This window comes from Bos indicus x Bos taurus, chromosome 2 (genome assembly GCF_003369695.1).
Source record: "Bos indicus x Bos taurus breed Angus x Brahman F1 hybrid chromosome 2, Bos_hybrid_MaternalHap_v2.0, whole genome shotgun sequence".
Lineage (NCBI taxonomy): Eukaryota > Metazoa > Chordata > Mammalia > Artiodactyla > Bovidae > Bos > Bos indicus x Bos taurus.
Window position 1 is genome coordinate 99,409,954 of NC_040077.1, and position 14,671 is coordinate 99,424,624.

Sequence of the window (14,671 nt, forward strand, 5' to 3'; positions counted from 1 at the left end):
GCCAACATCTGCTGGATCATGGAAAAATCAAGAGAGTTCCAGAAAAACATCTATTTCTGCTTTATTGACTATGCCAAAGACTTTGACTGTGTGGATCACAAGAAACTGCGGAAAATTCTGAAAGAGATAGGCACACCAGACCACCTGATCTGCCTCTTGAGAAACCTATATGCAGGTCAGGAAGCAACAGTTAGAACTGGACATGGAACAACACTGCTTCCAAATAGGACAAGGAGTATGTCAAGGCTCTATATTGTCACCCTGCTTATTTAACTTATATGCAGAGTACATCATGAGAAATGCTGGCCTGGAAGAAGCACAAGCTGGTATCAAGATTGCCAGGAGAAATATCACTAACCTCAGATATGCAGATGACACCATCCTTATGAAAGAAAGTGAAGAAGAACTAAAGAGCCTCTTGATGAAAGTGAAAGAGAGTGAAAAGTTGGCGTAAAGCTCAACATTCAGAAAACTAAGGATCATGGCATCTGGTCCCATCACTTCATGGCAAATAGATGGGCAAACAGTGGAAACAGTGTCAGACTTTATTTTTTTGGGCTCCAAAATCACTGCAGATGGTGACTGCAGCCATGAAATTAAAAGATGCTTACTCCTTGGAAGGAAAGTTATGACCAACCTAGACAGCATACTAAAAAGCAAAGACATTACTTTGCTGACAAATGTCCATCTAGTCAAGGCTATGGTTTTTCCAGTGGTCATGTATGGATGTGAGAGTTGGACTGTGAAGAAAGGTGTGTGCAGAAGAATTGATGCTTTTGAAGTGTGGTGTTGGAGAAGACTCTTGAGAGTCCCTTGGACTGCAAGCAGATCCAACCAGTCCCTTCTAAAGGAAATAGGTCCTGGGTGTTCTTTGGAAGGACTGATGCTAAAGCTGAAACTCCAATACTTTGGCCACCTGAGGTGAAGAGTTGACTCATTGGAAAAGACTGTGATGCTGGAAGGGATTGGGGGCAGGAGGAGAAGACTCTGTCTGCAATGCAGGAGACCCAGGTTTGATCCCTGGGTTGGGAAGATACTCTGGAGATGGGAAAGGATACCCACTTTTATGTTCTTGCCTGGAGAATCCCATGGACAGAGGAGCCTCATGGGCTACGGTCCATGGGGTTGCAAAGTTGGATACAAATGAGCGAATAAGACTGTCACTTATTGCGCAAAATATTCATAGGAAAAAGACCTACTACCTCTCCATCTAGATATCACATTTTAGAATCAAAATCTGTGAACTCCAAAGTGAGGAGGCAATAAAAAATTTAGCTTTTATATGTGAAATTTTATTTCATTATTTTAAATATATATCATAAACTCTATTTATATAATTGCATAGATGAATTTGTGATATAAGGTTTTTGTTGATAAGAGTATTCCAAGTTTTATGATGACAGCTCTAGAGCAGTCCTGTCCATGAAATATCTAATTCAAGCAAATGATTATTTATAATATTCTTATAGACGTATTTTTAAAAGAGGCAATTAATTATAATAAAATTCCATTTAACCCGATATATCCAAAATGACTCATTGGAAAAGACTCTGGTGCTGGGTGAGATTGGGGGCAGGAGAAAAGGGGACAACAGAGGATGACATGGCTGGATGGCATCACTGACTCGATGGACGTGAGTTTGAGTGAACTCCAGGAGATGGTGATGGACAGGGAGGCCTGGCGTGCTGCGATTCATGGGGTCGCAAAGAGTCGGACATGACTGAGCCACTGAACTGACTAGCATTTGAATCAATATGGCAAAATTTTAATGAGATAGTTTATGTTCCCTTCTACATATGGTGTCTTTAAAATCCAGTGTACATTTTACAGTTACAGTACATATCAATTTGTTTAACGATGTTCAAAGTTAGTGATCACATGTGGCTTGTGGTTACCATATTGAATAGAACAGGTTTAGAGCACTCTTGGAGAAGGCAATGACAACCCATTCCAGTACTCTTGCCTGGAAAATCCCATGGACGGAGGAGCCTGGTGGGCTGCAGTCCATTGGGTCGCTAAGAGTCAGACAGGACTGAGCGACTTCACTTTCACTTTTCACTTTTATGCATTGGAGAAGGAAATGGCAACCCACTCCAGTGTTTTTGCCTGGAGAATCCCAGGGACGGGGAGGCTGGTGGGCTGCCGTCTATGGCGTAGCACAGAGTTGGACACAAGTGAAGCGACTTAGCAGCAGTAGCATCAGCAGAGCACTCTTAGGGAAGACTCACCTTTCTGATAAATAAAAAGAAATGCCATAAATTTGGTGTTAACATTGGGGCAGTTTGATCCTGATTATTCTGTGAATTACTGGTCACAAATGGAGTACTGAACACCTACAGCCAGTGTGTATATTGACCCCTTACCTTATAGAAAATAAATGTACAAAAGAACCCTGATTTTACTTCTAGGATAATAATTTAAGTGTTTGTTTTTCGCTCTTTTTCAGACAAACAAGGAATATATTATTTGAAGTTAGTGAGACCAATTTCTCTTGGACTTAAAGGTGTTCTTATATGGCAAACTTATCTGGGATGAAGGAAACAGAATTCCTTCCAGAACAGGAAGAAATAAGAAAAAAATCATTGGAAGTAATATAGTAGGCCAGGTAGGCAGAATTCAAAGATGGCTCCCAGGATTTCAGCCTCTAGTGTATAAACATACATTTACCCAGATATTCAATCAAATACTATTCTAGGTGAATTGTAAAAGAATTTTGCAGTGCAATTAAGATCCCAAATCACTTGACCTTGAGACAGAGAGACAATCAGGTAGGCCTGATCTAATCTCAGGTGACTTTGAATGAGTCTAGAGGTCACAGAGATAAAGACTAAAAGATTCAATAATGAGAAAACTGGCACACAGTCACCATCTTTAAAGATGGAACAGGCTACGTGACATGCTACATGCCCATAGCAAAGAGCAAGCAATGGAAGACAGCCACAGTGCTACAGCTGCAAATACTTGGATTCTGCCAATCACCTGACTAAACTTGGGAGAGGACTCCCAGCTCTGGTTTAGAACACAGTCCAGACAGCACCTTGATTTCAGCCTGGTGACATCCTAAGGAGAGAACCTAGCCATGCCTGTGCTGCCTATAGATCTGTCCTTTTATTTTTGTTTCTGTTTTTAAGCTGCTATGTTTATGGTAATTGTTTACATGGTAATAGAAAGCATATAGTAGTTGAACAATTCATTCACCCTCCCTAATCACAAAGCTGTTTTTTTTTTTTTTTTAACTGTATCATTTAGTTATCAAGTATACAATCCAGATCTATGATATTTTGAATTTCAAAATAGGTTTTGAGGGAAAACCATGATACCATTGGGGCTTCCCTGGTGGCTCAGACGGTAAAGCGTCTGCCTGCAATGCAGGAGACCCAGGTTTGATCACTGGGTCGGGAAGATCCTCTGGAGAAGGAAATGGCAACCCACTCCAGTATTCTTGCCTGGAAAATCTCATGGATGGAGCCTGGTAGGCTACAGTCCATGGGGTCGCAAAGAGTTGGACACGACTGAAGCGACTTAGCAGCAGCAGCAGCAACTATATCGTAAAGTAAAAGTGTGACACAGGCATGAAACTTTTCACATGTCTGCCTATATGAGATTTAGGGAGTTAAACTAAGTTCAGTTACCTTATTTCATATTGTGAAGCATCTAGAATAATTGAGTTGAAACAAATAGCCATATAAAAATGTTTGAACATACATCTATTAGCTGTTATAATTTCTGTCAGTTATAAATTCAATAAAAAATTAGTGAAGTTTGAATTGCTAACTAAAAAAAAAAAATGCTTTGCCAACAGAGTCTTTCCTTGTTGAGATGAACAAATTTAGGCTCCAGGAGAGTAAGAAGCTAAGATTTTTTAAAAGCTCTGGATATATATTTGACTAAGAAACTGAAATAGAATAGAATAGAATACATTGTTCCAGCAGAATCTATACAAAAACAGCATATATACAAGCTAAAATAAATAGCATCAAGAATATTAAAAATAAAACTTTTCTAAATGCATTTCTTCATAAGATTCTTGATGGAATAGGAAGAACATTAAAGCTAAATGCTATTTTTAAGGAATTTATTTCAAATAAGGAAAGTATGGAGAAGTTTCAAAATATCAAGCATTATTTTCATTGTAAGTAGCATATTCTAGGAGACTACAAGTAAAAAAATAAATTCTATTCTATCCTATCCAATCTTCCTGGAAGAAATTCCAGCAGCAGCCTACAAGGTAAATGGAGTGTGGAAAACCAATTCGTAAATTGCAGGGTTGGGAAAGAATAACACTGCTTAGAAAATGAAAGTCGATCAAGATTGGAAACATTTCACCTGTTTTCATTTAAATCTTCAATCTCTTTTCCTGCTGGTTTAGGAAACAGAATAGAGGATAATGGGGCAGTAGGGAGTATGAACTTTAAATATCTTGAAATGACCACATTGACATGCTCAATGTAATTTTCTGTGACTAAAAGAAAACTAGGTTTTGGATAATCTCCCAGTTAAAATATTATGTATGAAACTAAAAACAAGTATTTTCTATCATGTTTTTGTCCTCCTATTATATAAAATTTACTTTAATCAATTAAGATAGAAGCTTAAACTGTGCTGGAATTTAAAAATGAGAAATGACCTGAAATATAATATTGCTAAACTAGTTCCCTGCTTTCAATTAAACATATATCCACCCCATTTCTGAGAAGTAAGCATTTACTGCAATACTAAGGACCTGAAAGGAGATACTTGTTCTTTCTCATCCAACACATGTCAAAACACTCCACACTCATAAATATTTTCTGAAATGTCCAAGCTAAATCTTTTATACAAATTCCAAACTGCCTTATAAACAGCATCTGATAAGTCAGTCAACAAGTCAATACAACTGAAGAACAGAGTCAACATAATGTAAAAGTCAACATAAGAATAGAATAACTTAAACTGCCTTAAATTTATGTTAAAAACAGATATTAATTACAGATATCTCAGAGAAGGCAATGACACCCCACTTCAGTACTCTTGCCTGGAAAATCCCATGGATGGAGGAGCCTGGTAGGCTGCAGTCCATAGGGTCGCTGAGGGTCAGACATGACTGAGCGACTTCACTTTCACTTTTCACTTTCATGCATTGGAGAAGGAAATGGCAACCCACTCCAGTGTTCTTGCCTGGAGAATCCCAGGGACGGGGGAGCCTGTTGGGCTGCTGTCTCTGGGGTCACACAGAGTCGGACACGACTGAAACGACTTAGCAGCAGCAGCAGCAAAGATATCTAAAAGGAACAATTAGCTATCTACTATCAATTATTTGAAATCATTATACTAAGAAATGTAATACAAAATTTAGGTGCTTAGAACCTGAGAAATTTGGATGTGTTAATTCCATACCATTGAATTACTGGATTAGTGACCTGCTATAAAATACTAATAGAGCACAACCTCATGAAATTTTTTAAAAGATTATTTTACTAATATTTCAACTAGATTCATAACTACCATCAGTGCACACATACTAAACAATGGTTCCTTTTCATTATTTCAGTTAATCTTCACACCAATTTTATGAGATATAAGAATTCCCACTTTAAAAATTGCCATTATTGTCCTCATTTTGCAGATAAAAAATATTGTAGAGTCAATACTTGACCCCAGGTTTTTACATTCAAGAATCTCTGCTCTTCACCTGTATCAAGGTCTACAGGTGATTTTTCGTCAGAATGATGGGCTGAACTCTACAATCTATATCCAGTCCTGTGTAGTGCTGAGTCACTTCAGTTGTGTTTGAGTCTTTGTGATCCCATGCACTGTAGCCCGCCAGGCTCCTCTGTCCATGGGGATTCTCCAGGCTGTCATGCCCTCCTCCAGGGGATCTTCCCAACCCAGGGATCAAACCCAGGTCTCCTGCATTGCAGGCAGTTTCTTTACCATCTGAGCCACCAGGAAAACCCACACTTATTTATGGGAAAGCTAATATGAATTTGACCTGTTAACCTAAGCCTAAAAGGAATGGCCTGGAAATCTATGTAAACAACAGGAATGAAAATTTCCAAACCACTTTTATTTAAATGCTGGAAATATTAATTTGTAAGACACACTATGATTTTGAGTGATAAACCTCAATTACTATCACTGAAAACCTAAGTCATCTATTACTATGGTTTTAACACTTTCTCTGCCTCTCCATATGTCTATGCCTCTGACCTATTGTCATTGGTACCAGTGGCCCTCGTTAAGATAGCGATTTTCAAGATGATGAAAGAAATGTCCTCCCTTCCTTTAAAGGGCCTATCAAAGGGGCAGAGGGACATATCAAAGCTCCCTGAGTTACTCTGAGAGACTTGCTACCCTTTGGAGAGGTATGCTCCTCCATCCCTACCATTTAAAATATTTTCTATCTAGAGAAATGATAAGTAATATGTACTGAGTGATTTTGCTAAACCAAGCACTATCTTATTGACTCACTCAATCCTCCAAGCCAACTTACGAATGATATTAATAGTCCTATTGTATAATGAAGAAAGCGAAGCTCAGATAATTTAAGGAACTTACCTACAGTCACACATCTAAAAAATAGTAGAAAATCTGATTCCAAAGACAGAACATTTAACCACCATACTATATTGCCTCTTGTTAACTGGTTGCAATGATTATAAAAAATCATTAAAAACAAATGTGTATACATGCTTCAAAGTGATAGTACAGTGACTCAACAAAGTCTCAAGGAGGAAAAATATATATATAGGAGTAAACAGACATTTGTGTATAAAACTGCAGTTTGGGCCTTAGGTTCTCTTTTCCTCCTTGTCTCTCTCTGTTTCTCTCTCATTTATTATTTTTTTTCATAATTTGACATTGCTCTAAACACTTGTATTAATAGATCTTGATTGTGCCCAAATGCCAAAGTGCCACTGTTGTATAAATCACTTAATTACCACATTCTTCTTTTTAGAATTTGATTTCTGTATTTATTTTATTAAAAAATAATTTACTAATAAGAAATACATTTGACCGTTTTAAACACATTTAAAGGCAAAATATCATATAAATAAAAACTACAACTAAATTAAATGACATAGATGAATCTCGTTTATATAATATTTTGCAAAAGAAGTCAGATGTAAAGAGTACATAGTGCATGATTCAATGTATATAAAGTACAAAAACAGGCAAATTGACCTGCATTGTTAGCTCAAGGGAAACGGGCCTCAAGAAGTGTTTCTGGTTCTGATACTATTCTGTTTCTTGATCTGGCTGATGATTACACGAATGCTTCATTTGGAAAAATTTATTGAGCTTTACATTTATGTTGTGCATATTTTTACAATACATATGTTACACTTCAGTCAAAAGTTTACATTAAAAAGCAGTGCTTTATCCAAAATGGTTACTTTGCTAATTGTAATTTAGCACTATTTTCTCTTCCAAAAGATACAATTAATTTGTTTCATAAAGAAAGCTAACAGTATTTCCATACCACATTGTACAGTTGCTATTTTCCTAAACACGACATGTTTTAAAGTCAAATTTATTGAGGTATAATTTATGTACAGTAAAATTCATTCTTCTTAATGTAAAGTATGGCCATTTTTGACAAGTCCATACGTTCATGCAGCCATCATCACTATTAAGATACAGAATAGTTCCATCATCTCTTTAAATTGCCTCACAACTTTTTGTAATAGATCTCATCTCCCTCTGCTGCCACCCCAGTTCCTGGCAACTCTGATCAGTTTCATTCTCCATCGTTCTGCCTTTTCCAAAACATCATATAAATGGAATCCTATAGTATGTACTCTTTAAAACCTAGCTTCTTTCAGTTAGCATACTGCTTTTGAGATCCATCCATGTTTTGTGTATATCAGCAGTTTGTTCCTTCTATTACTGAGAGATTTTACAAGGTATGGATATACCACAATTCAAAGACATGTGAATAATTTCCAGGTCCTGGTGATTTTGAATAAAGCCATTACAAGCATTTGTATATAGGTTTTTGTATAAACATAATACTTTGTTTTTTAACTTGTATTATACTAAATATTTTCTATACAGTCTTTAGTTTATAGTAATCCTGATACCTAGGGAATATACCAACCAGTTCAAAATAAAGTCAGAAATTAAATCAAGTAAGAAACACCTCAGAAAACAGATCGACTTTTGCAAATTACCCTCTTAAAGATATTTCTTTCTGCAATCATCTACATAATTAAGAACATAAAGATTCTATTAAAGTTCTAGGTTAATATTTAAAATCATGTTTAAATTATACAAAATTAAAGAAATCAATGATATTACTAATTTGGATTCCAAAATCTTAATGAATAAAGGAAGAAGAGGTAAGAAATATGGCTTGAAATGTAAAGAGTTATATACCTCTCTCATTACTCCCTGATGTAACATATTATAAACTTTACCCAACTGGTTAGTAGTTTCTTTGTTTCTTTTTTTTTATCCATGATAATTGGGAAAGGATTTGAATGACAAAATGGAAACATGGTAGATGTTACCTAGCATGTTGTGGTAAAGTGGAATGGCCCGTCCAAAGGTAGTAAATGCAGTCATGACTAGTGGGGCCGCTACACCTGCAGGCAATTACAGAACAGAAAACATCATTCTCCAATCACAGTGGCATGCACACACATGCACCCGTGCTCACACAGAGCCTCGGAGGGAGAACATGGGAAGCAAGCACACCAAGTACCTATCCATCAGGCCGATGCAGTCTTCTATACTTGAGCCTATGCACCTGCAGAAGGTCCAAATTGTAAAAATACAAGGAAAGAAAAATTAGTCATTTTTCAAAAGAATCAGGAAGACCAATACCAATTGTGTCAAACCCTAATTATAGTTATTAGACAACTTTGGAACATCATGAATTTAAAGCTGGTGAGAAGATGATTACTTGATGGATGCCCAGAAGTGCAAATACCACATAAATGGAATGCAGAGAAACAAGTCCATGTAAAGAAAAGTGTAATCTGTTTCTGTGGATAACTTCCAAACACATATTGTTCATTTCTAATACTTTAAATTCATTAGCATCATTCATGATTATATGTCTTGATGAAGAATTTAATATCTCAATGGCTATAATTGGTCTCATGTATACAGTTTCTTCTAAAATATTCTAAGGTTAAGTGAAAAACAAAATAAATAAAAAAGGAAACATGAGCTATTCAATGTAATAGAATAAACTGATGCTTTATACTCATTAAAAATTGATTTTAGCAGAAAATGAGTTAACAACCTTTAATGCTATTCTCATGGTTACTTTACATAATCACATTACTCCATCCCTTGGTTGTGACTGTCTTTAAAACATACTTATCTATAAACATGAATTCATTTAAAAAGCAGATTAACTTGTTTCACCATACTGCAGTTTATCTTGAACTTGTTTTTAAAAGAGCAGTGCCATAACAGGCAAACAAAAACAGTTTAATAAACTGCAATAATAATTAACGCAAACAATAACAAATAAATACACCACAAGGAAATGAATAAATTCAGACTCAGGTAACTACAGAATCCACTGAGGTTAATATTTAAGTCAAATAATGTAAGTACACAAAATTCCGATTTTGAAATACCATAGAAATATTATTCCTTCCATCTTCCAGTGCATTTGAATTGTATTTCTTTCCCTTTTCTCTCATTATAGACATACAGCTCTAGTGCATTATCAAGGTTCCTTGTACAGCTATGATTTATTGAACTAATTCTGCTAGCAATATTTTTTTTTCCAAATCGTCACTTCTAAAACTGAAAAAGAAGCTGAAATTAAAATCATTATATAGTGAATTAATAAAGTTCTCATGTATAAGGCCAGACGGTCCATTATATCTATAGAAAATTATAGAACAGTAGTAAACAAATATAACTCTGTATGACAATAATTAAGTCACTATTTTCCTACTTAATCAATATCAGTTATCATAATCTTACTAGGTGAAAAATTATTTTTCTTTTGAAAATTGGCTTTGAGTGGCCCAGAAAAAATTTAATGTACAGAAATACAAGAAAAAGGTGTTTCAACAAAAGCAAATAAAATATACACTGAAAAATCTTTTAAAAAACCAAATAAATTAAAATTAAAATACAGAGCACATAGCATTGGATTGGTTCCATAATCCATAATGAGAACCATTTCTAAAAATAAAAATTTAATTGCTATAAAATATTCCAAATTGTATTAGATGGCTTTCTTTTATTCTAAGGGAGTCATTTTTTTTCTAGTTTCCTATTATATCTCCTTCAAAATGTTTTTTTTAATACGATATTGCCATTTTTGTAAAATCAATCGTCTACTTCTTATGACTAAGTGATAATCTGAAAGCTATGGTTAGTTTGCAAACTGTGTCTTTCTAATCATCTTTGAAAGATAAAAATATGTGAAAGCAACATTTAACTTGAGGGGAAAGTGTGAGAAATGAAAGATTTTCATTCATTTAAATGAATGAAACAAAACAAAACCCTTTGTCACATGTCTTCTAAGTGTTCCTACTATTCCAGGAGCTTGGGGGAGAAAAAGATGAATTGGACATTTTTCCTATTCTTAATGATCTTACAATTTAATGAAAGAGACAGATGCATAAACATATGTGTATTGTATAAAATGATAAATGTAATAAGGGACATAAAAGAGTGGCTTAGGAGATGTGGAGGAGGTATAGGCAACTTCAGAAGATCATGGTAACCTTCATGGAGAAATTAAGAGGCTGAAGTTCAGGGTCCTGAGCCCTGGATTGGAGTGACAATAACTCCTAAGGTGTAAGAAAGAGCAGCAGCAAAAACATAGATCTGAGGAAAGGTAGGGTGTGTATGCACAGATACAAATAAATCTGAACAGTTAGAGAACAAAATATGACACAACAGGCAGAAGGAAAAAAAGAAGCTAGATCATTTAATAGAAACCAGAACTTGAATACCATCTGCTTAAAAATAAACTTAGCGGGACACCACTGCAGGGTTTTAAGGAAGTTGGGAACTTGCTGGATATGTTATAACATTGATCTCTTTGCCCTGTAAAGACTAGTCAGCTAGAAGTCCTCAGATAGATTTCTTTGGCCCTGAGGCTGTTTTAGTCTAGGTAAGAGAGAGATGATGATGCTAAATGGGGAGAATGGTAACTAGGATAAGAGACAATGGGACAGATTTAAGAAAGGTATGGGGAGGTTAAAAAAAAAAGTAGTTGATGGCTGGTTTGATGATGGAAGTGGATAGAGCCCAGGAGTTAAAGATGACTCATATTTCAAACTTGGAGAACAGTGGTACCATTGGTGGGAGAATGCCGGACAGAAGGTGACACCTTCTTTTGTGCGTGTCTTTTCACACAGGAGAGGGTGATGATTTCTGTTCATGGTTACCTAGAGTTTAGTGTAGTTGTCCTACATCCAGGTAGAAATGTTCCTCAGCAGCTGGAGAGATGAGCAGTGGGGAGGAGTTTCGGAGGAGAAGGGGGAAGCTGGAGGCACAAGTACAATGATCCAGCTTTGAAACAGCATACAGAAGAAGGTTGAAATCATGTAAAATAGATGTGATGGCTGGAGAAGCATCTTTAAAGTGAGGAGAACAAAGAGTGAGACTGAAACCCAAAGAACTCCAAAAATTCGTAAATGATATCAGATGAGCTCATACGCCAGAAACAGGAAAATATGATTGAGTAAAATTAATTAACTGCAGTGTCGTGGCAGTCCAAGTCATGAAAAAACTTCAGGAATTGGATGATCATCATTTTCAGTACAAGACAGGTCTAGAAAGAGAACTGCTAAAAGTATGTTAGTTGACATTGTCAGGGTCACTAGAATTTAGGTGGTTATGACAAGCAAATTGGAAATATGAGAATAGAAGCAAAGGAAAAGGGAGGAGCTCTGGAGGGGGCAGGATGTGAGGTCAAGAAAGTTTATCTAGGAAATTTTGTAGGATATTTGAAATTTCAAGGTATACATAAGTTGAGGATAAAAGAAAAATGGAAAAGGAAGAAGAATAAGAGTATGACTGAAGTGGCCATATTTTTAAACTTAATACAAGTCGCTGTGTATTTAATACATATATTCTATGTCAACTCTATATAAGCAACAAGTTTGCATAGCAATTCATATTGATTCAGGAAAATAAAAAAATAATGGAAACATCAAACTTTTGAAGTCAAAATCCCAAATAAGAGACTGAATAAGAATATGGAATAATACCATTCTCTACATAATCAGTATCCTAAAATAGATACTTTTCAGAAAATTCAGAAAGAGAAACTATGTTATTAAAAACACTGAAATTTGAAATATTGAACTGTGTTTAACATATGCTTGTACTTACTGATTTATAAACACCTTGATGTACCCATAGAAGTAACATAGTTGAGATACTTTGATAAAATGTTTTCTAAATTTTAAAATTAAAATGAAAGGATATTTTAAAATGTTATTACAAAAGTATTGACAATAATCCCACAAGCAGCCCTACTTGTTTTCTCCATTAATGAAAATTCTTTCACTATATACATTTAAAATATAACAAGAAGTAATAAGAAAAATATTAATGCATATAGAAAATTATATATGAAACCATGATTCTAATATTACTAAAAACCTTAAATGGAATTTTTAAAAGATGCCCTATAAAAATAAATATCCTAGTTCATGTCTCAAAACAAAATTAAATTGACATTTTTCATGAATATAAGTGATAGTAAAGAAACTAATCTTTGCCCTATAAATTTAGGTTACAAATCCTCTTTTAAAATTTCTATCTTGCTAATTTTACATATGCATACCATTTCTATGTTTTAAATTCCTGTTAATCGCTTGAAAATATAGAGAGGGATCACTAATGGAGGAGAGATACAAATTGCAAGAATAAAAATTCACTGGACTGTGACTTCCTAGTGGTCAGGAGCTGTGTCTTATTTATTTCTGAACTTAGCTATAACTGGATCTGATACACAGTAGGTGTTCAGTATAGCAAAGTTGAAGAATGAATGAAATGGGAAATGTTGCTTAAATAAAAGTCCTCTAGTCAAGGCAAGAAGAGACAATGTTATAACCTTTTTCTCTAGGAATATTAGTGAGACTCCCCTGATAATAGCTAAATGGATCACAAATTTTTAAAATATCTAAAGAACTTATTAGAGTTAATACATTTAATGTATTATACCTTTAGAGTAGTAAAAGTGCTTTTAAGGTATTACATAGATAATTTTATTTTCAGGCAATCATTAAACAATATTCAGAATTAGAATTTTCCTTCTGAAAAATGTGATTTGAAAGACTATTTTCATTAACTTGGTTTCTGCATTATCTAGCTGACATAATATTGGCATATATTAACAAAAGAAGCTGTTTTCCAAAGTAGAGACGGCCTGGTTAAGTTCACACTTACTGATGGCTTAGTTATTATGTGTGTTTAGAATAAAAATAGTCACTCATCCCATCATCCCTACTGCCCCTGTGATCTAAGAAAAGATTCTATCACTACATGATCAATTTGAAAAAGTGGGACTGAGTGCACAGAGCACCTCATTGCTTCTTTAAAAGTATCTCAAAGTACAGAGCACCACAGTAGTGAACAGAGGAAGGAAGATTTAGGCACTTAAAAATTCCAAATTCCTAGTCCGTTCTGGGGCTGAGACCATAGAACTATCATGCAGATGAGTGAACCCAGACAATACAGAGGGCGTTAGAAAAAGGATGGCAGGAAGCTAAATGTAAACAAAGATAAGTATCTGTCAGGACTAAGTCAGTGATAGAATTCATTTACTTTAGAAGATATCAGGGAATACACTATTCAAATTCCATCTCCCCATCATTCTGCAGGAGTGAATTTAAAGCCATCTTTACTAGAGTTCTCAAATGATCTGGTCAGATTTCTTTCCTATTCCACCTTCATCCTCCCTTTTGGTTGACATCCAATGTTTGTAACTGTGGTAAACTGATCTCTTTGTTGTCCCTCCTACTTTCCCACCACTATATATCTTTTCCTTTATTGTGTAATCATGATTTAAAAGGACTAGGAGAAAGACATACCAGCCAGGCATCCAGACTCTGTATGGCTCTGAGATCTCACTTTCATTTCCCTAATGGCTTTGTTGTAATTAGATTTGCAAAAACAGCAAAAGGTCTCATTTTGAATGGCAACAGCTGTTGACATCAACATTATATTGAATAATTTACTGGTTTAATTTTAGCTGCAAAACAATAAAACCCTCTTGTGGATGATTACTTTAGCAGGCAAAGTTTTCCCTCTCTGTTGCTGATTCTCCTGCTCCAACAGTACCAGTTTCTTCATGAAATATCCTTAACCTGAGAGGGCCAAAAACTCTCCAGGGGAGCAGCTTATTTTTTCTAGTTTCCTTGAAGCAAAGTGTCTTTGTGACTATTTCAGTATCCTCAAACTATGTGCTTATGTGTAAACCAGTGAGGTGGCATTAGCTCTTCCAAGCTGAATTTGAATTTGAATGGCAGAATATTACTTTACCTTTTGAGAATACGCCACTTCACAGAGTGACTTAAGCTGATTTCTTGACCTGCAGGGAATTGCAGCAGCATCTGCAAATTGATGTCCTCTTGGCAGAAAATGATGTGGTTTGCTTTACTTCTTCGGTATTCCCTATTAGCCAGCCTTTAATCTGGCAGAAAATCTCTTTACGGAATCTCATACTTTCCTGCCAAATCTAAAGCACCCAAGATGA

General features: G+C 35.4%; 1 protein-coding gene across 6 annotated transcripts in view; it reads right to left on the reverse strand.

Annotated features, from left to right (window-relative positions):
- The window catches only part of ERBB4 (erb-b2 receptor tyrosine kinase 4), a 1,287,830-nt gene that overhangs the window by 280,198 nt on the left and 992,961 nt on the right, over positions 1 to 14,671 (reverse strand). For 2 of the 6 annotated variants that reach the window (XM_027566591.1, XM_027566573.1), the window contains exons 16-17: positions 8,687 to 8,731; positions 8,493 to 8,567 (exon numbers count right to left, since the gene is read on the reverse strand). In XM_027566591.1, coding sequence (XP_027422392.1) covers positions 8,493 to 8,567; positions 8,687 to 8,731 — 120 coding nt within the window. The remainder of the gene's footprint in view (positions 1 to 8,492; positions 8,568 to 8,686; positions 8,732 to 14,671) is intronic. The other 4 variants (XM_027566608.1, XM_027566583.1, XM_027566617.1 and 1 more) reach the window with 2 other exon arrangements.